Source organism: Rhamphochromis sp. 'chilingali' (assembly GCF_963969265.1).
Source record: "Rhamphochromis sp. 'chilingali' genome assembly, chromosome: 9".
Taxonomy (NCBI): Eukaryota; Metazoa; Chordata; class Actinopteri; order Cichliformes; family Cichlidae; genus Rhamphochromis; species Rhamphochromis sp. 'chilingali'.
The window spans coordinates 18,341,876-18,368,936 of record NC_137936.1 but is presented as its reverse complement, the minus strand read 5'-3'; the positions used below and the strand labels follow the sequence as shown (position 1 = coordinate 18,368,936).

The 27,061-nt window shown below is 40.6% G+C and overlaps 2 protein-coding genes across 3 annotated transcripts; both read right to left on the bottom strand.

Moving 5' to 3' along the window:
- Window positions 1-178: 178 nt before the first annotated feature.
- pa2g4a (proliferation-associated 2G4, a) lies at window positions 179-8,110 on the bottom strand. Its single transcript, XM_080890870.1, has 13 exons — window positions 7,941-8,110; window positions 6,915-7,043; window positions 6,481-6,586; window positions 5,589-5,658; window positions 5,389-5,481; window positions 4,968-5,031; window positions 4,734-4,812; window positions 3,341-3,419; window positions 3,112-3,245; window positions 2,947-3,041; window positions 2,741-2,868; window positions 2,591-2,644; window positions 179-1,517 (listed from the first exon to the last, which is right to left on the bottom strand). The coding sequence occupies exons 1-13, from the start codon at window positions 8,020-8,022 to the stop codon at window positions 1,455-1,457; spliced, it is 1,176 nt and encodes a 391-aa protein (XP_080746996.1). The 5' UTR covers window positions 8,023-8,110; the 3' UTR covers window positions 179-1,454.
- Window positions 8,111-8,538: 428 nt separating this feature from the next.
- Window positions 8,539-26,296, bottom strand: LOC308402650 (receptor tyrosine-protein kinase erbB-3-like). 2 transcript variants are annotated; one of them, XM_080891639.1, is made up of 29 exons: window positions 25,895-26,296; window positions 19,339-19,496; window positions 18,818-19,004; window positions 18,292-18,417; window positions 17,167-17,232; window positions 16,827-16,945; window positions 16,573-16,714; window positions 16,257-16,370; window positions 16,039-16,162; window positions 15,838-15,911; window positions 15,619-15,709; window positions 15,466-15,483; window positions 14,351-14,562; window positions 14,125-14,257; window positions 13,549-13,642; window positions 13,219-13,373; window positions 13,086-13,139; window positions 12,849-12,990; window positions 12,654-12,767; window positions 12,462-12,560; window positions 12,044-12,229; window positions 11,711-11,866; window positions 11,450-11,525; window positions 11,177-11,323; window positions 10,727-10,824; window positions 10,386-10,571; window positions 10,144-10,212; window positions 9,752-10,013; window positions 8,539-9,588 (listed from the first exon to the last, which is right to left on the bottom strand). In XM_080891639.1, exons 1-29 carry the CDS (start codon window positions 25,980-25,982, stop codon window positions 8,840-8,842), a joined length of 4,239 nt encoding a protein of 1,412 aa, XP_080747765.1. In that variant the 5' UTR covers window positions 25,983-26,296; the 3' UTR covers window positions 8,539-8,839. The 2 variants fall into 2 exon arrangements, with proteins under 2 accessions (XP_080747765.1, XP_080747764.1); XM_080891638.1 differs by having other exon boundaries at window positions 10,386-10,574; window positions 25,895-26,295.
- Between the last annotated feature and the right edge of the window lie 765 nt (window positions 26,297-27,061).

Here is a 27,061-nt window from a genome sequence, read left to right as displayed (position 1 = left end):
AAACAGGATTCTTGAACAGTTTGTGTTGAGTTTCTGCTAATATCAGTATTTGCTTCATAGCTTAAAACAAACATTAAAAGACAAACAAAACGTCTAATTTTTGGACACAATCTGATGATCTTGATACTTTAGACTAGACATAATACAGCAATGCCCTGAAGAAATGATGAAAGACAAGTGTATGAAAATGTTTTTTTATTTCATAGATGTAAAGGTCCATTGCCCACTGACTGAGCTACAAAGCAGGATTTTCCGATTTCCAACATATTCACCTGTTGACAAATGTGACCAAACATTATCCCAGATCTCAAAAATCAAACTCTGACCAGAGATGATCTGCATGGTCCAACTCCTCTGAAGACACCCAGAAGAGTTTACCTAAAACCTGATCAGCTTTAGCTGTCATGCTTCACGAGACAAATGATGTAGTAAAGCAAATCACTGATAGAAAAGTTCTTTTTTTTCCCTTTTCCTGTCGTTAAACTGGAACATACAGTTATAGAGTTCTCTCTTTTCATAAAATTCAAGGGGAATGGCAGTAAATGTAGCAGTTTGTTCCCTTAGGTCAAGCTGATTACAACTTTGTTGCCAGTATACTTAAAAATATTTGCTCTTCTGCTAATTCTGTTATTGCTTTTAAAAATCTAGTGTAGGTAAAACTTCGTAGCTTTAGCGAAAAATGTACTCCGGTCATTATTATAGAAGAATAAACCTCCAATACATAAAATCTAAGTAAAAACCAATTTGTAAGCATGTCTGTGTTTCTCAGGTCCTGCAGTCAGATCATTTGTAGATTGTAACAATTAATGAGAGATAAAATTATAATTTAACCCTTTACTGCATGGCGTGGTTAAGAAATGTCTTAATAATCAAGTGGATGAAAAATTAGCACTTAAAGTGAGCTTTAAAGGCGGCCAATCAAACCTCTGGATTTCCACATGAATGTAAAAGTCTGTTAACACATCTCCTGAAATGACTTTGTTGCCAAAGAGAAATGTGGCAAATCCCACACAACATGATACGACGCATTAAACAAATATGATGCAAGTTTCTGTTGGTATAATTCACAAACCTTATGCCAGTTTACTCCCATTAATGCCCACTTGTAAGCCCCAGTCCACTCAAAAATAAAGTTTTCAGCTGCCAACAATACAAGTGTAAAAAGGACTAATATACTTATAAATTTAAAAGAAAAATTAACATTCAGCAACAAATTTACTGAAACCATCTGTAAAGATTCTGTAGGATCCTCGGTGCTGTAACCCTTTTCATGAATGCAATAAAGGGTTAATAATTCACATAGGAATGTCAAATATTTATATGATGCCAATGCTCTTATGAATTGATCAGTTTAATTGGCTATACTGAGTTGAGAATGGGCAGCGAGTTCAGGGAAGTTTGTCATGTTTTCTCTTGCATTTCTTTGGAGTCTTGCATGTGTGGAAAGGCAGTTTTCATTCTGCGGCTTCTGTGTCCTCAGTCGGCTGTCCACTTGCGTTTTCTGCTGTCTTTGAGGCCTTAAAGATCAAACGAAATAAGTAAATCAGTAAAAGGAGGCATTGTTGTAGATTTTAGTCCCATCTTACCATATTCCAAAATTTGTTCGGAATGACCCGATTATGAGGGCTTATGATCTAGTTACTGAACTCGTTGCTTTTATGCACCCGCAACACCTTATGAAAGAATCCTATCATTTTAATTTTATGTAAACGATTCAGATCCACAAAAGCTGAACGATATATATCATGACATCGTTATGTTGCCTAACAACCACATACCAATAAGATTACCCCCCCATCAATTATGTACCCATAACACCTTTTAAAAGCATTATATCCAGGGGTGCACATAATTAGTCCGCAGGTGTGGATTCGCTGTCAAAATAAAAGACGCAAACCAGATAAGAAGTTGCAACGCACGTTTGCATACATATTAAAGGCACTGTTTTTGTCTGCTAGAGTGGGATCTTCACACCATATTCTGCACCACATCTCTGTGCGTTCATCATTTGTTGGAAGACAGCTCACCTCTTGCAACCACTTTTCCGAGAATACATGCTTCTTTTGCGGTTCGGACTCCTTCTGACATTTCTTTGGAGGTGGAGGAACACTAAAGTAATTGCTTAAAGGAGTTTGCTTCTTTGATATTTTTAAGAGTGCTAAACAAATGTCTGTCCTCCTCCAGAAAATCTTATGTACCCAAACGCGCATTTCAACTTCTTATCTGGGGCGTGTCTTTTATTTTGACAGCGAATGCGCACCTGCGGACCACTTATGTGCACCCTGATTATATCCTTTTCATTTCACAGCCAAAAGCGCCAACAGGCCAAACAGTACCGCAGCATGAGCATACACGAGTCTTCCTTGAGTTCATCTCCGTCCACAAACTACTGCTAAACAATCAGGGCACTTACCACTTTAATTTCACAACAATAACATCTCAGTCAGCAAACACTAAATACAGTCATTTTTGATATTTCCAAACTGTGATGTTTACCATATCAATATCAAATCACACCATCTGAAACATTAACTTATGACGTCAGGTTTAAATGCATTGGCATGTACTACTACTAATAATAAAATATTACCTTCTTTTTCTTTTTCTTCTGTGTTTTGCGGCTTGCAGAGCTCTGTAGTAAAGTCTAGAGAAGAGACAACAGTTTGACATGATGTGAACAAGACGTTTAATGAAATTGACTTATTGTATATATATTTATTATTGTTATTATCATTCTTACCTTTAGCTCTGGATCCTGAACTTCATGCTCTGACTTGTACAGCTCTGGGTCTAAAGGTCCGTTGGTGATTCTGTGAGGCCCATTGGCCATCAGCAGCACCGTGAACTTAAACTGAGCTACAACCTCTCCTGAGAACAAGATACAGGCGTAGGGTTAACAGCTTGTGAATAATTCAAACCTGTCTAGCAGAGAGCCAAGACGCTCACCCTCTTTCTCATGCAGCACACTGAAGGGCTGTAGCAACTCATGTTTGGCACACTCCACCACGCCGAGTCGGGCTTTGGCCTCATCCTCAAAAGCTCTGAATGAAAAATGGCTGTTAGCACCCAACTCGCTGTCAGCTGGCTACAAGTAAAGTGTGGTGTTCCCACCTGAGAGTGAAGGGCATGGCATCGAAACGTCGCTCAACCTCGCTGAAGAACGTACGAGAGGTCTTCATCTTTAAGCCGTACTGTTTACTCGGGTCCCTCTTATAAATCGTAGTCCGCAGACCCGAGTCTCTGGCCTAAAAGCAAATCGCATAGAACACAATACTTCAGTGCTGATTACTGGGAGCAGAATCATAACATCCATTCACAAACAAGAAGAAAAACAACAAACCTTTCCTTCTCCAGTGCTGATTAACACATCCACAGCGTAGACTTCATGTACCTCAAACTCTGCCTTCTCATGGTCTTTTCTGACAATCAACAGAAAGAGCAGGCAGTCAAAACACATTGCGAGCGTCAGTTTTATTCCACAATACAAACAGTCCCACAAAAATCATTCAAGTTACTCAGGAGGATCTCCCTCTAAATATTTTTCATTCCAATGCAGCACAACTACCGCTGTTGACATCGTCACACAGGCAGAAAAGCTGCGTACATGCACACAGTCACATTCTGGGGCAATGCCAATATTCAAAAATAATAACTTGGCCCATACCTACCCTGCACTGGACAGCAACACATTACATGAATATACATTTATGAAACTTTCTTTCTTTTAAATTCATGACTGAAAAAACTGTCACATAACCAGATTTTCTACAGTTGTACAAGAGTTAGCATCACAAAACAGATTTCTTGGGATTGCACTGGAAGGTGGATGAAGTTCAGCAGTGGGATTCTCCAAAACTGATCAAATTCAGTGGTGGGATAGCCTGAGCGAAAATATTTGTTTTCTGTTTTCCTCTGTTTTCTGTCTTTACAGAGAACTTGGATTTATTAAAAAAAGTCACAAGGCCATGCAGTATTTTTTTTTTTTTTTTTTTTAAATCTTTTCAAATGACGTGGGCATTTGTTATGCACGGCTCAGTGTGCACATCTACCATCTGGTTATCATTTTTCTATCATCCATATTAAGCCTGCTCTTTCCTCTTGCATTCATCCCTAGCAAGCAGGCTCACCCACCCTCATATAAATTCAGAGGAGACAGAGCAGTCTCTTTTGTAGGTGCGTTTGCTCCTTCAGTTGCTTTTAACAGTTTTGTTCATTATTACCTAAGCTGGGAGTTATCAGCAGCCCTGTTTCAGTTTTACTAGTTTATTAACATTATTTTTAGAAGATCAACCTGAATCCGAACCAGCCCACTGAGTGGTCGGTTCTCGGTCTTCCTCCTCTTGTTTGTTTTTGCGTTGGCTCCAGTTCTTCTTATTTGTATTCGATCTTTGTAAGTAATTATTTTTGAATTATTAAAAGTGCCTGCAACTGCAGCAGCTTTGTGGCATCTTGTGTATGTTAGGTTCCTTTGATTTGGGAGACTAACATGCATGTTAGGTTAACTGACGGTTCTAAATTGGTTGTAGGTGTGAACACGTGTGTGAAACTGTGTTTGTGTCTTTGTGATAGCTTCGTCATAGACTGGTGACCTTTTAAGGGTGTGCCCTCCCTCTCACACTGTTACAGCTAAGATAGGCTCCACCCAAACTATAACCCTGAATTGGACGAGTGGAAGAAAACTGAGGGAAATAGGGTGATTTTGTCTTTAGTTCATATTTATTGCAAAGATGTACCTTTGCTGGTCTGTTGGGTTCTGGATGATGGTCTTCTCTCCATCTATGACATGTTGCTTTAACTGATGAGACAGCATACCTTTAAAACAAAGAGATGGGCGGAACCCATAAGCTTAAAACATGAACTGTTTCCATGAAAACATTCCCATACATCTCATTAATCCCACACATCATCATCTTGTTATGTGAAGACAGACAGCACATTAAAATACAAAGGTTTTTATAGGAACCCACCCTCAATAGGTGTGCACTTGAACGACTGTGCGATCTTGTTCCAGGCTTCTGTCACTTGAGTGTTCTGAGGCAGAGAAAATTAATTACTTTCACATCCAAATTACATCTTTGTACGACATAACCGTTAAAATACATGTGAGACTGCAAATAAGTTTACACCTAGTTTGTAGCAGAACTAGTCTATGATGGTATTCGAGCCAGAAAAATGTGGACTAAAGAGTAGCAAAGAAGCACTACTGGAGCGAATTACACATCCATTAATTTTCTTCCACTTATCAAAAATGCATTAAAAGTAAGATCTGTGCCAAATTAATAATTACAAGTCATTTAGATGTTTTGATGACTAAAGCACACCCCTGCAGAGAATATTAGTCCTGATCACAGCTGACGTGGAAAAGCCTCATGAAACACTCAAACATACCTGGTTACCAGGTTTCACGAGGCGTAGCGCTGCTTCTGCGCATAGATGAGCTGCTTTGATCACATCAGCTTTCCGGCCTGTGACGGGGTTCTCCTGCATATAGAAAAACAAAAAAAGACGACTTCAGGACACACATGAGATGATACAAAACTGTGACCAAGGTGTGATATGTACACGTGTCTGCTTTTTTGTTTTTTCACCTTACTGGCTCCCACGATAAAGCTGTGAGCAACATTGGCGATGAAGCCATCAACATGAACTCCAAGATCGCTACACAAAATCAGAAGAAAAGGAAAAACGAAAGAATTAACTAACTGTAGGATACAGATCATGCCTTTAATTAAGTGCTACCCGGCTGTCAAATGTACTAGTACTGATGCAGGAAGTAATCAGATCAAATCTACTGGGAAGGACAAAAGATCGTTCCACTTTGGAAAATTAGCTTAGTGAGGACTACAATAATAAGAGAAGGTCAGACAAAAATACACAATTTAATCTGCAATAAATGGAAGCTATAACCCAAGGTGAGTTTCTTTTTTGGCAGTAGATCAGCTGGAATATGGTGAAGGACTTATTATGAATTCAAGGCAACAGCATTACTGACTGTATTAAACTTTCCAGACGTGCCCAGCAAAGAGGTTAGCAGAGTGAGACACATTAAAAAAAACAAAAAATATAAAAACCACATCACGACACTTGAAGAAACATCTTTACAACACTGAATATCCACACACAGCACAAAGACGTTACAGAGGACAAAGACATTAGTGGCAACGCAACAACTAAGATGAATCGACTTTCTTTTTCAAAGCCAAATACTGCATTTGAGTAACGTCATATATGGGATTTAGCGGATAAGATGGGCAGTAAAGCTAACATCCGGCATACCACCCATTCTAAAAAGAAACCTTACTTGTCGTTTGCCACACACACAGCACACACAAGAGGCAAGACCATAGAGATGAAGGACACAATCAACAGCAAAGAGAAAGCGGAGCTATCACACAGAAAGTAGGGAGGACAATACATTGGGAGACTAGAGACACACGGGGGAAAGGAGGGGGTAACATTATTACAGTGCATGGTGCCTACATTTTGACCAGATCCCCATCTTTAAGTGTGTAGTCAGGGTCACTCTTCAGGGGAGAGAAGTGGCAAACACAGTTATTGACTGAGACGCTGGTAGGAAACGCAATGCCTAGAAGAGGGAGAAGAGAACCACCAAGTCTTCATTTGGAAATTATCCACAAATGTAATCAAGAAAGCCATACAAGAATGGAGTATGGAGGAGTATATCACTTAGAAGATCTACTCTGTCACCATGCTAGTTTTTAAAGCCCCTTCTGCTATTAGAGTTACTCGATGCTGTGCGAAATGACACAGAAAACACTGCCAACAGTTTGTTCTACTGGATCTAATTTCCTTGATGTGTCCACCTCGGGAAAACAAAACAAAACAAAACAAAAAAAACACAAAAAACCCCACAAAAAACACAAAAACCCATAACGGGCAGATGCGGGCCTCACCTTTCTTCATTTCTTTTTCCTTCTTGAAGACCTTCCCGGTCTCCACCATTATATAGGCATCACCTTTTTCACAGAGACTGAGCACTGACACCCCGGGTTTGGCTGCTTCCATGACCAGACGGAGAGCCTCTGGATGAGACAGGAGGGAAGTCAGGCAGATTGATGCATTAGCTCACTATAAGTTTTTTTTTCTGATTATGTTAGCATGCTAGACCTATGACAGCTGAGATAAGCTCCAGACCACCACTGTAACACAAACACAGAGTGTAAATATAAACTGTGGTGGCCAGGATATGCATTTAATGTACTATGAGGTAGTGCCACAGCAAATATGTCCCATCTCCCGACTGCACTATCCATCCAAATAGATTAAATGGATAGATTTAAGTTTGTTTTTCATTACAGCATTAATCTGACCAAGTACCTCGACCTAATTACTGCTTAAATTGTTAAATACAACCATACATCTTGTGCGATGTTTGAGATCTATAGAATGCAGGTGTTTCCTGTGTTTTCATCATATAATGGAGCAGTGATCATGAAACCACAATGTGCTGGTCGTTAAATGCACAAAGAAGCCTTATGTGAATGATTTTAGAGCAAATTTCATGCTGTCGACTGACCATGAATGTAATCTGTCACCATAAACGTAGTTTAAAAGAGCTTCAGCTCATGACCGTTTACGTGACATTTACAGCCGAACACCGGTCACCATTCTGAGCTAGCTGGTTTGTTAGCATCCCACACTAGTTAGTGACACAGACAGCTGCCTGTAAGAAACCCTATCGCTGCTGTTGGGTAACAATAGCAGAAAGCCGAGCAGTCGTTCAGTTATTCAGTTAGAAGCAGCTTTCAACCGACCCGGCTGCACCTGGTAGCTAGCTAGATGTGATAGCATATGTGTGCTTCGAATCTAAACCACATGGTTGCTGCTATAGGGAACCAATGTTAGCTGCTGTACGACAGGCCGAAAAGAGCAGGTCGTCACATCCAGTCACCGACAGTTACTCGCTGACATTAACTTACGGTTAGCGATGTCACCGCCCATCTTGTACTTGGTGACGACCAGATCCTCGGCTATAGTCTGTTCTTGCTCGTCGTCGGACATCTTGGCAGTGTAGTCTGAAGTCGCTAGTCGGCTATGGACAGCGACAGTTCCCCTCGGCTCAGCTCTGACCGAAGCTGCTACCGCAAGCCCCTCCCACTTCACCCTGACGTAAAGCGACCCCAGCCCGCCAATAAAGTCGCGCTACCAACTGTTTAAACCATGGCTGTGAAACATCCGGCACGAGGGTCTCGACCGGCTCGCCAAATGGTGTAAAAGCTAGTTTCTCTCAGTTTTTGGATAACAACTGTGGGTTTTGGGTTTTGTTTTTTTTTGCTTCTAGCACCTTTTACAGGGTGTAACTGACTTCTCCCCCAGCTGTAGCTGAGAACAATGAAACATTAATAATTATATTTCTCCTGTGGGAGCATTTACCACTTGAGCAAATGTCTATAGCTCAGCCAAGGATATTTGTTAATCTGTAATTAGATGTGCGCCCTTTGACAGGTTGCACACTTTGCATCATTATACAGTTCACCAGCTCATTTAAAATAAAAATGTTGCAGTTCCATACCAAGTATTCAAAATATTTTTATTGAGTAAACATCTTTAAATGATTCTTCAAATGATATTGTCACAATTTCTTACCTGAAATCTCTTTATTTACAATGTAAACACAAAAATATAGCTTGTATCACATAATAAAAACAATTTTGATGTATAACAAAGGACAAAGCTGCAAAATAGTCACGTGTTGTTTGGGGGGTTTTGTACATTTTGTTACATGCTACATCTTTAACGTGGCTTTTGGTTGCTTTTCTCATTTCAGATCCTTCATGACTGTGTTTGAGAGGGAAGTCCATGAGATTTAAAATGTTCTTCATGTTGGCACAGCACTGGGCTTAAGAAACATCCTGCTGTGCCAGTATCCTGGGTTGTCGAAAGATCTGTCACCGACAGCAGGCTCCGTAACCCTGACTCCGGCCCGCATAGACTGGTGTTGCTCTCTGCGCCCCGCTGCCCCATTTTCCTCCCTCTGTAAGTTTTGATACACCACACCATCTCCGCCAGGTGGTGGGGCAGAAAAGCAGTCCATATCCTCGTATTCATCTGCCTCTGTCCCCTCTACATTCAGCTCTTTCTTGTCTTGAAGAGCCTGTCGTAGCTTTGGCTGCCTGTTTGTGTAATGATAGTTACCGTCCTCCACGTATTCATCCTCCTCCTCTTCCACCTTGCTGCTCATCCTCACAGGAGCTGGAGGAGGAGGAGGGTCACGTACTGGCGGACCTTCCAGCTTTTCACCGCCTCTGATGTCCATGTATTCATACTCAACTTCACTGGAACCCTGCTGCTCGGAGTCAGAGTTGTCCTTGCTCCTGGTGTAGCTTCCCCTGACCTCCACCGACACACCGGTGTCACATGAGGACGCTGTCACGTGTGATGACATTGAAGAGGTTCGCTTCTTGTTCGGCTTCAGCCACTGGCTGCCTTGCCTGAGTGATACAGGTGTTAAACACACCTGCTTGTTCATGTACTCGTATTCTTCATCATCTGGGTCGTCCAGGAGCTCTGATGAACGAGACTTTCCCATCCTCCCAGGAGCAGCTCGCGATGAGAAAAGCAACGTATCTGAAAGAAACAGATAACAGTAAAAAACAAAGACTAGCTAAACTGGGGCTATAAAGACAAAGTATTTTAAACAGCTGGCTTAGTACAGCTAATCTTCTAGGGCTGCTGCTCATTTCCAAGTGGTAACTGTTAGTGTGTTGTAAATTAACAATTATGGTATCACCTCTCTCCGGGCTCCCTCCAGGAAGCACATATCCGTTTTGATCTTCTTCTTCCATCTCTGGTGAGGGAGTCTCAGGTGGCCCGCCGGACATGCTGTCTCTCTGCGACACATAAGCGCTGTCCTCACGATGACGTCTTCTTTTCAGGCTCCCTGCTAAGGGGAAGTCCTCACCCATCTCCATCTCCATTCCAGTGCCGCAGCCTTCCGAGCTCTCGGACACAGTACGGGCAGAATTTAGCCGAGAGCGTGACTGCCACATCGCCTACCCAACAAAACACAATCAGAACTCTATTGGCAAACTGGTAACAGCAGAAATCTTCAGTGGACTCGTTCTGGTCATGTGTATAAACACTACGAATTGGTTTAACAAAACAAAAGTCTCTTTTATCTACCTGTGTATGGTTGTCAACACCTGAGGTCATGGGCAGGTATCCAGTTCCGCTGGATGAATTAAGAATCACCTGTTATAAGAAAAGAGACAGTAAATGGATGATATCACACACACATGCACATTCATTAAACACTTGAAGAAAAAAAAAATCGTGCATTGGGGAAATTTTGAGATTCAGTATCTTGCCCAGGAATATGATTTCTAAAGTTGACACTAAGTTAAGAGGAAAGTGGTATGCCCTACTTTGGGAGTGTCCATCCTAGAGTAACGATTGAGACTTTTTGCCATGTAGTAGTTGGCTGGAGACAAGTCATCTTCTTTCTCATCTGCCAACGGGTCCTCAAGGTTGACATCTACATCATCCAAGTCATCCAGGTCTGCACTTCGTTGGATGGGTTCATCTGGGGATGAGTCCTGTTGGCTACAGTCCTCCTGGCCAAACAAGGCAAATCATATATATATATATATATATATATATATATATATATATATATATATATATATATATATATATATCACATAGCAAACTACACATAGCTTTAACTGAAGCGCCACTTTAGTGTACTGTGATGAAACTGTCTTACTTTGATCACCAAGTAGCGAGGTGGGTCTCTGGCCATTCTGGTAAATTCACTCGCCAGCTCCTTGAATGTTGGACGGACATTCTCATCAATCATCCAACCTGGAGAGTCATGAAAGGGCATCGGAACCAATTACAAAATGAAGAATTGACAGCCTACTTAATACTCGGCGGCTTTCAGTCATTTTCATATTTATTTTAATGTCTGTCAGGTTAAAATGTGCAAATTAGTTTTAACATTTTATTCATATGTCACGCCTAATGGACGTGGCAGATAAAAAAATCAGAGGTTTATGAACCAAATCATCTTCTGAGCTCCATGAATTTATACTAAACTTAATGGCACACAGACATTTCAGTCCAGCATATTTTTTTTGCAATCCCTCAGTCCACGCCACTGGTATTTGCACTACTGGCTGCACATGAAAATGAGAAATACTAGTGAGGTACTCACACTTAACCATGACCATATAGACATCTATGGTGCAAATTTGAGGCTGGGGCAAACGCTCGCCCTTTTCCAGCAGATCGGGAACCTCCTGTGGTCGCATCGTTGAATACGGCTCTGCTCCATAAGACATCATTTCCCATATTGTCACACCTAAAGCAGGGTGAAGAATTTAGTGTGGCCTGCATTTACACTTCTCCTATACTGACTCCGAAATTTGCGTACTTTAATACGTGAGTATGAAACAATCTGGCGCTGGTAAAGCGCTTTAAAACTCACCATAACTCCAAACATCGCTCTGATGAGTGTATCTGCGGAACAAGATGCTCTCCAGGGCCATCCACCTGATTGGTGTCTAAGATTGTGAACAGAAAAGTTCTCTCTTGGTTACTTGAGTAAAAACAGCAGAACAAGCAGTCAAGTCTTTGAAAGAAAACAGCATAATGTTTTAAGGTGTGCAAGGTATTTAACACTGTTTAAAGAAGTGTGACCAGATGTCACGTTTTCTGCTAAGAAACAAAAACAAAAAAGAAAACAGACCTTGGGCTCGTTGCAATAGTACTTCTTGTCATCAGAGTAGAGCAGGTCTGCAATGCCATAGTCTGAAACCTGGGCAGTGAAATTATCATTCAGGAGTACATTTCTGGCAGCCAGATTCCTGTGAACCATCCTGTTCTCTTCCAGGTAATTCATACCCTGACAGGAGAGAGCAACAATGGTGGTGAAGTACTTGGAGGAATAAACCAAACTGTATACATATATATATATATATATATATATATATATATATATATATATATATATATATATATATATATATATATATATAAAAAAGTTTGACATCAAACAAAAAATATTAAGCATCTTCCATACCTTTGCAATTTGAACACACCAGTTGAGCAGCCTCTGTGGGCTGAGCTTGCCCTTATTTTTCTTTACATGTGCCAGCAGCGAGCCTTGCCTGTTGAGCGGGATAACAAGTTGCAGGCTGTCACCGGGACAGATACCCAGGGTCCTGACAACGTTAATGTGGTTCAGACTTGCCATCGTCCTCATGTGCTGTAGCAACCGAATAAGTAGATCATTAGTGATTTAATTTAGTGTCAACAATCACCAAGATTTATGGTATTAAAGGAGGTGCTCCACAACAAAAAAATCTGTATAATCCATACTTTCAGTGTCAAATGCTCATCGCCTAGAAGCCTGGCATGTGGTTCTGCATAGGCAGTGAGTGATTGGTTCTGAAAATATATCTCTTTAGCACATTTCTTCTTTTTGTTATGTTTCTTACATCGGTCACTCCAGAGAATTTCCGACGACCACTGCGGTCATCAATCGTCTTAATGGCCACAGGAAGCTTCACTGTGTCGCCTTCAGGAATCCAAACACCCTGTGAGGTGCAGAGAGACAGATTCATAATTTGTTAAATAGAAAGTAAAATGCACAAGAGGAGCATTTTATAGGAGTCTGTCTTTTCAAGTACCTTATGGACTGATCCAAACACTCCATTACCCAGGAGCCTGATCTTACGCAGCTCTGTAGGTTTAAGGGTCCGAGCTTCATATTTTGTCCCTTTATCTTCCAGGGGCTCAAAACTCTGCAGGCACACAGGGGCATGAATTATGACAAACCCAAAACAAGCACAGCGGCACAGTAACACTCGAATACAGATACTGACTTCGCTATTCATCATGTATCTTCTCATGGCGCGCTTGCGACGAATAGCGAGACTTCGGCGGTAGAGAATACTTAGCACGAAAATGGAGAAGGAAGCAAAGATGAGGGCAATCACTCCCAGTACGATAGCCGTGGTCATTTGCCTAAAGGCAGAGGAGAAAAGGGGCACAGTGTCAGCTCTTAATACTTGAATGTCAAAATTACATACAGCATATATCAGAATGAGAGGAGAACTTACCCTGAAATGTACCTAGATGATATTGTACAGTCCCCGATTCCTGGACCGGTGCACCTAAAAACAATAAACACAGGGGATCAGTTTAAAGAAGCAAATTGTGTGTGTCTAACTACATCATTCCACTTGTACTTACCTCTGGGTACAGTTGTTGTGGCAAGGTTTACAGTTGCCCTCCTTGTCTGGATATTTAAAGATGGTTCCCTCCTGCCCCATAACACCCTCAGGACACATGGAGACACAGTGTGGGCCATCTTTCAGGCTGGCACAAGCTAGACATTTATTTGCTCCCTGCAGACAAAAAAAAAAGGGTGAATAAAAGCAGAAAGGTTTTTGCAAGAGTTGAAGGCGAGTGGCATTATGGTGGACAGCCATTTTTGTAAGGCCGCTAGGTGGCAGCAGAAGCCTTATGCCAGTTCTTTTCTTTTCTTTTTTTTTCCTTCTAGAAGTTTTAAGTCAAACATACCGGGCCTGTGCACGTCTCCTTCCCCTCCTGGACCTTACACTCAGGGTGACAGGGCAGACACTCCCCTGACTTAGTAGCAAACTCCCTCTGCTTCCTGCAATCGAGGCATAAACCCAGTTTCTATTCAAGTTCAAAGACTTACAGCAGACATTAGTCACATCTTAGGGCCAATGCTCAGGATTTTCCTTAACAATGTATAGACCTATACACAGTAATCACTCTTAGTCTTCACTTATAACACACTAGAAGTGGGCAGCAATGCATTTGAATCAGTCATTCGATTTGTCTCCCCTGTTGATTTGTACACAGAGAGCACGGTGGATACGATTAAGCATGTACTTTATCTGTATTTGCACATAATCCAGCAATGTGGCACTTCAAACAGGGTGTGAGTATTTGTGCTTTAAAATGTAAATTCTGTTTAAAACTATCAGAAAATATCAATTCTCTAAATCACTGCTTGTTTCTTTAATACCACTCCTTCTTGTCATTCACTCTCTAACAACCTGCATACATGTTACACCGTTAAAGCTTTATATTAATAATTGCTTTATACGTCATTTTGTGAATACTGACCCAGTTAAGAACATGCAGTCTGGTACACAGGTTCCTCCCCTGCTGTATTTCTTACAGCTGACACACTGGTCTGGGCCCGGACCCCAGCAGCCATCAGAGGAGCACAGCGGGTGACACACATGCTTCTCTTTAACTAAGGACGCAACCAAAACAGAAACGATGTTATGAGCAGAGCCATTGTTCACAATCACGTCTTGCAAGTTTTAAATGGTCCGTCCCCACTCACCACATTCATCCTTCTTTTGGTTGTCGGTGACGTCTAAGAGCTTTGAACGTTTCTGTGGACGGGAGCCTAAAAGCCGTGTCCAGTTGACAGTATCATGATAGCAGAGATTCTTGTTTCCTTTAATGTACACGGCACCATCATTTATGTTTTGCAGCGAGCGCAACCCCAGCGAGGTCAGAGAATTGATCTTAACCACCATGAGTGCATAGCTCCTGTAGAACAGCAGGAAGTAAATAAAGGTCAGAAAGTGGATGAAAATGTTCCAATTTTGTTTAAAATACCACAAAATCAAAGTGAATATTGAAAGCCATATTTCTTTTAGGTTTAGCAGTTTTCAAGAACATGATGTCAGACATTATTTTTTAAGGTTTACAAACACAATTAATGCACTTTAGCTGTATTTGCACAAAATCCAGCAGTGTGGCACTTTGTGTTTCTTGTTGTTCTTACTGATCACATTTAATGATGTAATATAATCTTTCACAGTGTGTTTTCTTTGAGAAGTTTGTCACCATCTATTCATTTTGATACCTTTTAGACACAATATGAATTCAGTGATTCGGTGTCTGAATGTCATGTTTTTCAAATTGCATAACCCGTGTACTTAAAAAGACAAACAGCCAACAAACATATTCATGTTTAATCTTCAGTATTTTCATGCATCATGTAGTATGTAGTATGGAAATACTACAACAAAACTGATACTGCGGTATCAATTTTGTAGAATCTACTTTGGTAAATTCTTTAGTTATATGTGAACTCATTAAAGCTGAGAAGGCGGTTTGTTTTTAATGCTTTAGTGCTTTTGGTTTCAGACGGGATTTAAACCTAGGTAAAAGTACTCTGATGTACCCCATCTTGCTTTCCTCTCATTTACTGAAGCTTGAGACCAGCCTGAAAAGAGCTTTTTCTTTGTCAAATTGATGTCAAAAACATGCTGCCTCTCCCAGCTTTAAAAAGTTGTGCCCACGGCCAGCTTAACCAAACAATCCCAGTGCTGAATTACCCCTGAAAAAAATCATACTGAAAAATACCAACACCACGGATTCGGACAGAACATTTGTAGGCTCTAAGAGGAGATAGAGAGATGTGAGCATGTGAAATCTTTACTGTACCTTTTACTAACCACTCCTCTAAACAGGATAACAAGATAGGATAAAAATTAGAAATAACAAAGAAAATAAAAACAAAATTACTTTTATATTCCAGCAAATACTCTGTCTGCATAACAATGCAGAAAAGACAAAAACAAAACAACTGTTTCTCACTTGTAAAGTTTTCTTCCCTGAATTGTTTGGAGGTTGGAGAAGACTGACAGGTCAGACATGCTTGCAGGCCACGACTGGATGTTGAGGAAGTCTGAAAACAGAGAGATTGTTTTTCAGAAGCCTCAACCAGACTGCAAATGGCATTAAATAACATAAAAAGATAAAAGCAGTCTAAGTGACAGTCTAAAAAAAAAGCACAACCCCACAACATACACACACCTGTAATCTCCTCCACCGTGTTGAAGATTTTCAGTTTTTCTGGATCAAGGGGTGGTACCTTGTTGTAGGCATCACTGAGCCAAAATGAAATAAGTAAGTAAAAGGAAAAGCATGTTGCAAAAACGTCAAAAAAGTGCAGGTTGATCTAGAGAATTTTTTTTTAAATCTTTGCTGCGTTTTATGAAAGAAAGTTTTTTTTACCCTTCTATTCCCGTCACCAGGAAGTTAAGACTTCCCTGGATCTTAGTGCAGTTTATGAAACTTTCTATGTTGCGAGCATCGACCGTTTCGCTGTTTGAATCAGTCCAGCTTGTGCCATGGCAAACTGGGAAAAAAAAAAGATGAGAAGGAAACAGTTAATAACAGCAAAGCTGTAAGGTATCTGTAGAGAGAGCTTGAGTTCGATCTGCATGAAATACCTTTAGGGCAGAGGCCTTTGCAGGGCTCACATGTTTTCACACCATTTTTCTCCACTTCCATTTTATTAGATGGGCAGTTGCTCACACATGAACTGCCATCCACCACAAAGATTTCTATTAAAAAAACAGAAAACGCATGAGAATAAATGCATAAATGATCGTCAGTGACTGCGTTACGCCTTCAGTAAACACTGTGAAGAAAGCTGAACAGCGCAGTCATAACAATGATTAAAAATATATAAAAACAGCAATCTTACAGGAAGAAACTATGTATAAATTCTGAGTTTATGTGAATATTGTCATGTGTGGGACTCACTGGGGCATTGGGTCACACAAATAGAGCCGTACTGGTACTTGGCATTGGGGTTGGGCTCCATTCTATATGTAAGCCTGTTGTAGATCACAGTTTGTGGGCACTGAGGCACGCAGGAGCCCGAGTTGTTGAAGTTCCTGCAGGCCTGCAAAATGCAATTTATAACAGAGGAACGTTTTATTTTTACATCTGCGTTTTCTGTACTGCAACATGTGAAAATATCTTCTCATTAAAGCCTGTGGAAGACTTGGACTCACAAAGCAGTCTGTATCCTTGGGCCCAGTGCAACCTCCAGCACACTCAACGTGGCAGCACTCGCTCGGGTTTCTACCAAAGCAGCGGCCACTACACTGAGGGGCGCACACGGTCTTTGTCACTGTAAGAGAGTCGACGCTTGTAAAAACCTGGCGTGAAACTAAAACTGTACCGTAGATGCATATTAAACTTTTAACTTTGAAGTTACGTATATTATTAACAATGTGCAATGTAAATGAACAACTCTGGCAGCAGCCATGATTCATGTGTGAGACATCTCACAAGGTAACCAGTGCGTGGAAAATCAAGACATTAAAGATAAAGGTGCTTGATATGACTCACAGATCTGGCATGTGTCATTTCCTGGACCCCAGCATGGCACGTCTCCACAGGCTTTGTGACAAGGCTCTGAGATAAAAAAAAAAACAAACTCTTATTAGTTTCCGCATTTTAATACAAAACCAGAACAAAAGTCTTAAATTAAAGGAAAAGTTCAGATTTTGTTTTTTGTTTTAAATCCAAAGTTCAGCAGAAGAAAAAAATGAAACCTCAACAAGTTACAAGATGCAACTTGCAGCGCTGAAAAATGAAGCCTGCAGTTCCTCTAATGGCCAGTTGAGGGTGAATCCAAGTGCGAGTTAACCCCAATAAGACATTCATATTAAAATGTTTCGCCAGCGTAAACATAACATGTTTACAGACTTAAACAAAAAATGGTTTCTGTCTTTAGAACTAATTTGACCTTCTGTGCTTATTTTTTTTAATGACTCACATGTTTAAATTGTTTTAAGGCTTTGAAGTTTGAGACCAGGGGCTGCTAGACCACCACGTGTCTGCTAGGTGTCACCTCAGATGGTCCACTTTACCATGTTTGTCGTGTTTGCACCTTTTAAGGAGGTTTTTGGGTGTTTTCTGTGTGGTTAATTGCATCATTTTGTGGAGTGAAATTCTACTATTTTATTTGTATGTTAGTACAATTAGCAGGTATTTGTGTCTGTGTAATGCAATGCATCAGTCTATGGATGCACATTAACATTAAGCTTGCTAGTATTAGCTTAAGATTCCAACCTGTCGGCTAAAACGGATTCACTTCTGGCTCCTAAAAACAAGACGCAGACTGTCTAATGCTTTCACAAACCAGCGGATGAAGTCGTGGTGACTACATCCATCTATTATATGCACTCCAAAGAGTGGATCTTTTTAAGTTACCTATGTTTTTTGCTCCAATTTTCCTCGACAGTGATTTCTCCTCCTTTCACTGAGATTTGGCCGAGAGGCAGTAACACAGAAAGGGAAATAAGCACTGAAAAGACTGGAAAAACAGCTACCTCTTTCAGTTTAAAGTTCCATGTTTACCTTTGCTGAATTTCTGTTGAACTGTTTTATAGTGAAACGGAAATCTGAACCGATCCTTAAACATACCTGGTGCTCATATTTATGTGTGTAGTTACAACCCAGTGCACTCACTTTCAGGCCCATTGTCCTCTATCACAATTTGGGCTGTTCCATCCTTCACTATGTCCAGCCAGTTCACCTGCGGGGCGTAGCTCAGATACTTATTCCGGATGATCTTCACTCCTCCCCTGAGGATCTCTGTAGAAGGTACACATAGGTGTAAATGGGGCAGTACAATTAGGAAAGCAAGCCCGAACAGGCCTGTGACTCATCCTAACAAACTCTGCCATTCTCTGTTTACTACACAGCAAACGTTTCATGTGCTGGAGCTCATGTTACACTGGCAGTTGAGCGGTTGAGCACATGGTACATTCCAGGGACTTCATATCACTCCTATACACACAAGCACACACACGGGCACAAACACACACACTGCTGCGTTTCAACAACCGGTATTCTAAAGGTGTGGCTGAACTGTGTAGGTGTGGGAGCTCCAACAGTAAGAGTGCCACATCCAACTTGACCTCTTATCTGCTCCAATCCAGCCTCCCACATGTTAAACACACTCTATACATCAAATGAGTGACTCTCTGTGTACCTGTGAGGTGAGTCAGGCCCAGTTCTTGAAGGCCATGCTCCCCATCCCTCTGATAGTTGACCATGACAGCCAAGGCATACTGGTCCTCATACAGTGTGCTGCCTCTGATGATGCGCAGGTGGTGCAGTGGGAGGCGGCTGAACTCATTGATAGCAAAAAGGATGTACCCTGTCACCTCCTTGATAGACTGCAAGGCAAAAGAAAAGAACAAGGAAGAGAAAAATGCAGTTTGTCAATTCTTCTGCTCAATCAAATTGTTATCAGGGTCACAAATCAGCAGGGGCGTGTTTGCTTACTGAGTTAGTCACTGACTTCAGTGGCATGACTAGCACAAAAGGAGTGGGGGCATAAATGAGCTCATTCTGGATTTGAGACAAAATCCATTACAGAGAGCGATCAAACACAACAGAATGAAAATGGTTGATTCACATCCTTACTCATCTTGTCAGTGACACAATTTGCAGTGAAAGCGGTAGTCAAACTCTCTCTTGGTTTGTTGTTTGTAATGTTTGCAACCTCACCTCCAGAAAGCTGAAGTCTCTGGTGTGGTCCATCATGGTGATCTCGAGGTTGCCCATCACAATGTCGCAGTTATTGTACCTCGTCTTCATCAAGTTGTACTGGATCTCTGAATTCCCAGTCGTGCTCAGAAAGTTCTTGGTGCCGTCACAAACGGTCACTGTGAAAAGCAAAGGTTCTTAGATTTAAAAAAAAAGTTTTTTCAGAAAAACATGTGTCCTCATTTCAAATAACCAGAAGAGTTGGGAATGACAGTAAACGCTGTAATGATTCATTAATCATCTGATTTTTAAAAGGCTATCCACGTCAGTATACAGCGAGCCATTTCCCACAACCTCCAGCACACTGCGTTACCTAGTTTATCATGTTCAGTTTTAACAGTTTAATTAATGAGCTAAAAATAAACACTTTCCATTCACGTTAGCACAGCAGAGAGATGTTCTGTCAATTAAAGAAACATATTTAGAAATGTGGCTGTTTGTGTGGCTGTGGAGATCACTCTGGGGTGGCTTTGGCTGTCTCCTCACTGTGTTGGTGTGTTTGACTCTAGCCTATAGGTTTACATAGCTAACTGGTGTGTGTATGTGTCAATGAGTTTCAGGTGAAATTGTTCGATACATTACTTTTTTTGGGTAATGACCTCAACACTGGTTACAGTCTTAAAATAAGCCCAAAAAACTGACTTATGAAACCGTAGTGCCGGCGCTGCGTGCCACTACCTTCAGATAGACCAAACTGGCTCCTATCAGAAAAGAAAGTGGAAGTCTTTAGTTTGACAAACAGACGCCACACAGCTACTTGGTGGGAACTTTTTTTTATATCTATATCTATGCATCTGTCCACATTTTTTCTGACTTGATTTTAAAGAAGTTTCAGACCTGTTTTTAAACTATAAACAAACCCGCAGAGGCCATCCATCCATGTTTAATTTATAAAACACGTCAAATGTATGCTTACTTTTAACAGGATAAACTTTAATTAGTTAACACAAAGCAGTGGTTGTTGGATCTTCTAATAAGACTCATGAGAAATTATATATGATTGAAATTATACTCTTTGTATTTTTCAACATTTCGGGTTAATTTCATGCCTTACAATATATATAAATATAAACAAATGTGTCTGTGTTTAAGAAAAACAAAACAAAACCCCAATAAGCATTCTAAGTGATCCCAAACTCAGGAGCAGTACTCTACATTTCATTCACCGTGTGAATATATTATTGTCCTGAGTACATTATTTACTCAGTTGAGATAAAGTGGGTAAAACTGCTAAACATCACTGGTGATTGAGCAATTATATCACAACACAAATAATCCCACAGAGGTTCTAATGAATCATTAATGAGTCAACAGCATAATTCCTTACAAAGTGTGCTTTATGCCACTTACTACACACCACTGTGTTTGGTGTGCTCAATATGAATAAATGTACTGTAACAGTTTGAAACGAGCTAAGGATTGTGCAGAGCATGCCCTTCTTTCCAATAAAAATACAAAGCCTTGTTTATGGTCTGTGGGACTTTAGCCATTCAGCATCACTCGAAGGCTGCTTTGCTATTCAAATGTTAGACGGGAGAGAAGCTGCTGAGAGAAAATGGAAGAACGGGAACACGGACGGTGAACAGAGTGTGGCTACTGATGTGAAACTCATAGAAAAGCAATACTTTGCACAGAAATATGCTTATGTATGATATGTCAGCTTTATGCACATCCAACTTACAGTTAGATCATACAATTATCTTTTAAACAACAGAGTGCTTCCAGTAACTTGGTTTGCTTTCCTACAACCTGATCCAACACCTTTGGGATGACCTGTAAGCCCAGCTTTAATAACTAACAGCACTCCCTATTACCTTCACTACATCTTGTGTGGTTGAAAGATGAGAAATTGCGCTACAACAATGATGTAAAATCTCATTAAAAAAAACTTTAAAAGGAATGCCCACATGCTCATGGTCTCAATGTATCAATCACATGCATTTCCTGCCAGTTAAGCCATTTTAGATCAAGAGAGAGGATTTTTGCCTCTTGGATTAAGTGATACTTAATAAAGTCAGACACCTGTTATTTTTAGGATGAAAAAAAAGCAGCCTTTGTGATCCCGGGGCAAGCTTGAAAGTCTTTGTAGGATACATTTACTTACAGTTTATGCCAAATTAACTATCAGCAGTTCGTGCTTGCAGCGTACTGGATATATGGACGACTATCCCAGGATTACTTTGTACTGAAACAAATTTACAGTAAAAGCAGAACAACAGGATCAACAAGGGCATAAAAAGACTAATGATTATTAACCTCACAGCAAAGGAACGCTGCGCAGGTCAAAGTGTGTGTGTGCGTGTGTACTTGTGTGATACAATGTTGCAAAAAGCATGTCATAAAGTCCCGATAAGGATTACTTTACTGTGTTTTTGAGAACACCATCTTCAAAAAAAACCCTAGCTCTGTACTAAAAATATGAAACGACTCAAATCAGAAAAATACGCTGCATGATGTTTAGCCATCATGTGTGCGTTTGCTTTTAACAGTTATTTTTAGATATCCTGCTCAGAAGCTCCTGTCACCAGTGCAATATAACAGAAACGACGAGTATTTGTTTATCCTGCTTTCCAGAAAATGATGTCTTACTCATAACACCTGCAAACTGTCCAGGACAGTTCACCGCCGTTCTAGGATGACAGCAGAAGCAGCATCTCGTGCTCAGCTTAAACATATAATGGTGAAGTGACATGAAACTCTGCAGATATTAGACATAAAGATGTGATTGCTCACCGTGCAGTCACACTTAGCTTGTGCAAACAGTTGTAAAATGTTCTCTTGGGCTCATGAGGAGCTTTGTTAAGTCTTGGAGAATAGCCCTGATTATGTGATCAGGGTTTACTCGGCTTGGACTGACAAAACACTTTAACAGGAAGCCTATGTTTCAAATTGGGGGTGAGAGTGAAGTTCACAAAAATAAAATCTGTGAAGGTTTACATCACCATTATCTGCTGTCATCCCAGTAATGTGGAGGTTAACTGGCCTTGACAATTTAGCAGTCACACAGCAGATTTGAAAGTGTGGGAAAGTTGGAAGTTTTCACACATTAGTCTAGGATTAAAGTTGTAGTTCTGTGGTTATCATGTGAAGATAATGCCAAACAAAAGTCTATAAGTCTATATTTTGCAACAAGTGAAAAAAAACTGTTCTACTTTTATTTCCTCTTGAGGCCTTTCCTTTTCATATTTTGCTTTGCTTTACTTTTGCTAATTAAAATCCAAATAATTGAAAGCTCACGCACAGCTCACAGGTCAAATTCTTTGTCTGCCCTACCCTGTGAGGTGCACAGTGCTATCAGTGGTTGACAATGTCTGAATTGCCTGTTGGGAAATACTTGCCAACACCTCTACACATAGTCCACAACCTTCTACCCAGTAACTTATATAGAGCATGCATAAGCACAGCCCTCTAGAAAGGGAAAAACCGGTGTGTACGCATGCAGGACTGTATGTGACAAAGTGTGTCTGTCATACAGGAAGTGCACAAAGTTGCAGCTGTGGGAGCTGAAAATCTCAACAAGCTGAGTGGGTTTTTCCTCTGTCAAAGGAGGACTTTCAGTGTTGGCAGATGGATGATGGAGAGAGAAAAAAAGAATGGAGTGGAGGGTTTAGAGTCAATGCACACACATTGACACACACGAACACAATGGCCCCATTTTGAAAGAGTGCAAAACAAGTGTCGTACTGTATCAAGATGTGCACCCAAACCTCTCTCTCTGTCCAAAGCCGACACTTTTTGTTTGTCACCCCAACTCTTTACAAACACTGAGGTATGTCAGCCTTCCTACTTAAATCCATCACTAACGAGCATGCACGAATTGTGAACTCACTTCAGCGTGTTGTCATTGTCCTGACAGGTAACCTAACACACGATGAAAACGCAGCACGGATCGGGTTTAGCTGTTATTTTCATTTGTCTGTTACCAAGGATTCAGTATTTGAAAAGAAAAGAGACAGCGAAAGAAAAGAATAGAGGGAGGAGGAGATAAACAAGCCTAATAAAAGCAGCTGAGACGATGAGGTAAACAGAAACTTGGCACAGGACGTACAGAGATTGCTGCATAACTCAGAAGTGAGCGTGCACACACGTGCGCACGCGAACGCAAACACAGGCTCCTGAGCAACTCGCGAGGTATTGACTAGGCACAGATTGTGTGTAAATGAATTGGAAGACTCTTTACGTGCTCCACAAAGCATTGCTGAACACACCAAGACAGAGGGTTGCTTAACATCGCACTCTGGCAACAGGAGCAACAGCATATTTGCTTTTCGACACATCAGCTAGTTGGTCAGGTCACACCTGCATGAGTGCAATTTTTAAAAGGTTCTAGTTTTTCTTTTTAAAAGACTTTTTCCCCTCCTAATATTAAAGGAAACCCCCTCTCTGATACACCTGAGAGACTGTTTTGCAAAGGTTATGATATTCAGAGTATAAAATTCCTTGTTTTTCTTCTTGGGAAAACAACTGCATCCAAAAATGCAAGTACTACAACTTGGCTGCAGCAGTACAGTTCACTTAGAGTGTGCTTTATGTAACGCTGTCTTTTAGGCTTTGTGCTCAAAGGAGTGTGTGAACAGCATTTCATTTGCTTTATTGTAGAAAGCGACTTTGATGTTTCATATAAAAAAGACACAAAGAAAGCAGCCAACAAACCACAGGCCAGTGTTATGATTAGTTTCTCTATTATTTAATATATTAATGACGGCATGTGTTTAATAACCAGGTCAAAAGGAATGAAGCTGTGCATTAGTGGTCCTCTTCAAGAGGTTTAGAGTCATTTCCCGCACTTTCATGAGTTGTTTTTTTTTTGGGAAGTGGTGATGACTACACAGTAAGTCACGGAACAGCACCTGCCAAGCATTGTTTTTTTCAGACACTAAGAAAAGAGACACACCTGGAAATTCACCTGTAAAAGCTGGCAAAAGCAATAACACAAAGTCAAAGTTCACAGCGTTCCTTCAGGACTCAAATCAAAACTCAAACATATCAGAATGCTTAGTGGTGACAGAGTGCATTTGTAACAGATCTAAAGAGACCACTGCAGACCATTCAGATCATCTGATTAGGATCTCCTGACTGTACCATGCTCTTACTTTACAATCAGAGGTGATCATGTATTGAGGTTGTAGCTCCCAAACTCTGGAACAGCCTTCTACTAAAAAAAACTAATTTTTATAAGCCATTTTTCCCTTAATGTTTCCCCCAATATTCTGGGGCCATAGTTTTCATTGTGGCTGTCAAACATAAGGTCCGGGGATCAGAATCGACCTAGCGAAGACTGAAATCTGGCCCACTGGACAGCTTTAGAAAATGTAAGAGAGTGCACAGATTTTGATCTTTTAATTGTGTTTTCACAAGTTTTATGGCTTTTCCTATCAATTAAGACTGCCTACCTCCATGCCCGTCTATGCTACACCAAAGTTCCTGTTTTTGAACTATTAGTGAGTCCACTAGATTTACAAAACTTACTATATTTTATAAATGCAGGTCAGTCTGTGCATTTAACTTTTTTCTTTACACATTAATCACGTCGTTTCACTGATCGGGCCCACTTCAGAGCAAAGTGGGCCGTATGTGACCCGCGACGTAAACTGAGTCTGACATCGCTGGTTTAGGTCTTTTTGTGTGGGTGGAAGTTTATATGTTGTGTGTCCCTGTGGTTGAATATGTGGTTGAATATGTTGAAACGTGTACATCTTTAATGTGCAGCTTCTATAATTTCAAACTCTGAAGCACTTTGAAACTTTGTGTTTAGAAAAGTGCCACACAAATAAAGTTCTTTTTATTATCACTCAAGCACGGCAAACAACTAAAAGTTTCATGTATGTGAGCACTTTAAGTCTATGCTACCTTTACTTCCCATACACCTATATGACGTTTAATGCTTATGTGTTACTCTGAGAGCTGATCAATTGATTAATTATGTGGTAATAAAAGTGTAATTATTCTTGAAGAGAACATCTGTTGAAATTTTAGAATATAAATGATCAAACTATTAAACAGATGAGGGGAATAAAAACCCTGACAGATGATTCGCTAATGAAAATAATGACTAGTTGCCCTATATGAACCCACACATTAAGATGTGATCAGTTTCAGTGTGATGTCCCTTATAGATTAGGCTAAACTATGCCAAGAGCAAGCAGTAAACCAGCACTCGTGTTTTTTCTACTTCACACCACAAACTGTTGCCATCCATGTAAAGTTTGGGCACTTTTATTTTGCGATATTTTACTTAATAGCCACTGCAACTGCGGAACTATTAAAGAAATGCACATTTGGCTGTCAGTAAGGCAGAGAAGCTGGGCCACTCTGTCACAAACATGATAAAGCATATCGAGCCGTGGGAGAGGTGCAGGTGACTCACAGCAAACAAGTATGCAGAACAGGTTCTGCATATGAGGTCTGTGAGGACAGGTGATTACCTCTAACTAAGGTGGAAGTGAGAGGGGGTATTCATCGTTCCTCTCCCAGGCTAATGATAAAAATAAACGTGTGTGCGGGTGTTTATACCCACCTCCTTGAGTCTGAGCGCAGCAGAGCTGGAGTACACACGGCAGCAGGACGTAGAGCACCTGCTGCACCTTCTTCACAAGGACCTTCATTCTTATTCAAATCTCCAGGCTGGCGTCGAATCAAATAAACATCACCATCGTATTTATAGAGAAGAAATGTGTCCTTGAATCTTCCCAAATCCCCTCGTTGCTTCCGAGTCTGACCATTTAGACCACTACTCGGCTGTCGTTTTCTTAATCCTCTGCTTCAACTTGTTCTAGTCTTCACGAACAGGAGTACATCCAGTTAGAAAAACAAAACCAAACAAAACCTGTTTGTGTTTTCGCTACATTTGTCACAACCTTACTAGTCGACCGCTCGGGTTTGTGTGGAGAAGAGTCACTACATCGCGGTGATTGGAGCGCACCGCGGAGCCAATCAGTAGCGGGAGCGGCTGTTTTCCTCTAGCACTGATTTTTGTGGGCGGGAGCAAAATACACAATAGCATAAAAGAAAGCCAGTAGAAACATCGAAAACAACTTGAAAAATGCGTTCACACATTTGCTCCTATGTCCAGTTGGAAACTGTATTAAAAACGCGTGTTGCCTTCAGAAAACAGTTTCCCTCTCTGTACGTGAGGCCGATTGATCCACAGTTCTGTTGTCTACAGTTCAGTAATAATAATAATATTGGTGTGAATTAAAAATGACAATAAAATAGCAACAAATGTGTGCCACAATAGTGGTTCTGGGCCATTTTCTTCCTGCTGTTTGTCAACATGTGATGAATATTTCATGAAGACAACGTTTTTTGTTGATAGTGTGTGCGTGTATCTGTTATCATAATTTGTAAAGTGATTAAATGTAGCTAGACTTTGAGTGGGTAAATTCCCCAACATTATTCAGGCAAACAAGTTTGTGTTGTTGTTTTTATCATTCGTTAAATCACGTAAAATTCAGCCCTTCCGTCTTGTTTTCCTGCGCGTGTAAATAGCTTTATTATTACAGTCAGCGCATGCAAGTCACTCCCTCCCATTATATTCCTTTGCTACAGAAAACAACAACAAACGCTTAGATTGACGTCTTCAGTTTGTTCTCTGCTTCTTTGCATGTTCCACATATGATCTGATGGCATGTTTCTTCCATCTGTTTTCTTGATAACAGGACTTTGACCTCCTCAAAGTCTGAAA

What these genes read in the sequence shown, in the direction of transcription:
- pa2g4a (XM_080890870.1), bottom strand. Translation starts at nt 8,022, where the DNA reads ATGTCCGACGACGAGCAAGAACAGACTATAGCCGAGGATCTGGTCGTC. An exon ending in AACCCAACAGACCAGCAAAG is followed by an intron (nt 3,420 to 4,733) that starts GTACATCTTTGC and finishes GTTGATTGTCAG; the next exon opens with AAAAGACCATGAGAAGGCAG. An exon ending in TCAGCACTGGAGAAGGAAAG is followed by an intron (nt 3,246 to 3,340) that starts GTTTGTTGTTTT and finishes ATTTGCTTTTAG; the next exon opens with GCCAGAGACTCGGGTCTGCG.
- LOC308402650 (XM_080891638.1), bottom strand. Translation starts at nt 25,982, where the DNA reads ATGAAGGTCCTTGTGAAGAAGGTGCAGCAGGTGCTCTACGTCCTGCTG. An exon ending in CCAAGGATACAGACTGCTTT is followed by an intron (nt 16,715 to 16,826) that starts GTGAGTCCAAGT and finishes TGCATTTTGCAG; the next exon opens with GCCTGCAGGAACTTCAACAA. An exon ending in GGTGTGTTCAAATTGCAAAG is followed by an intron (nt 11,867 to 12,043) that starts GTATGGAAGATG and finishes CTCTCCTGTCAG; the next exon opens with GGTATGAATTACCTGGAAGA.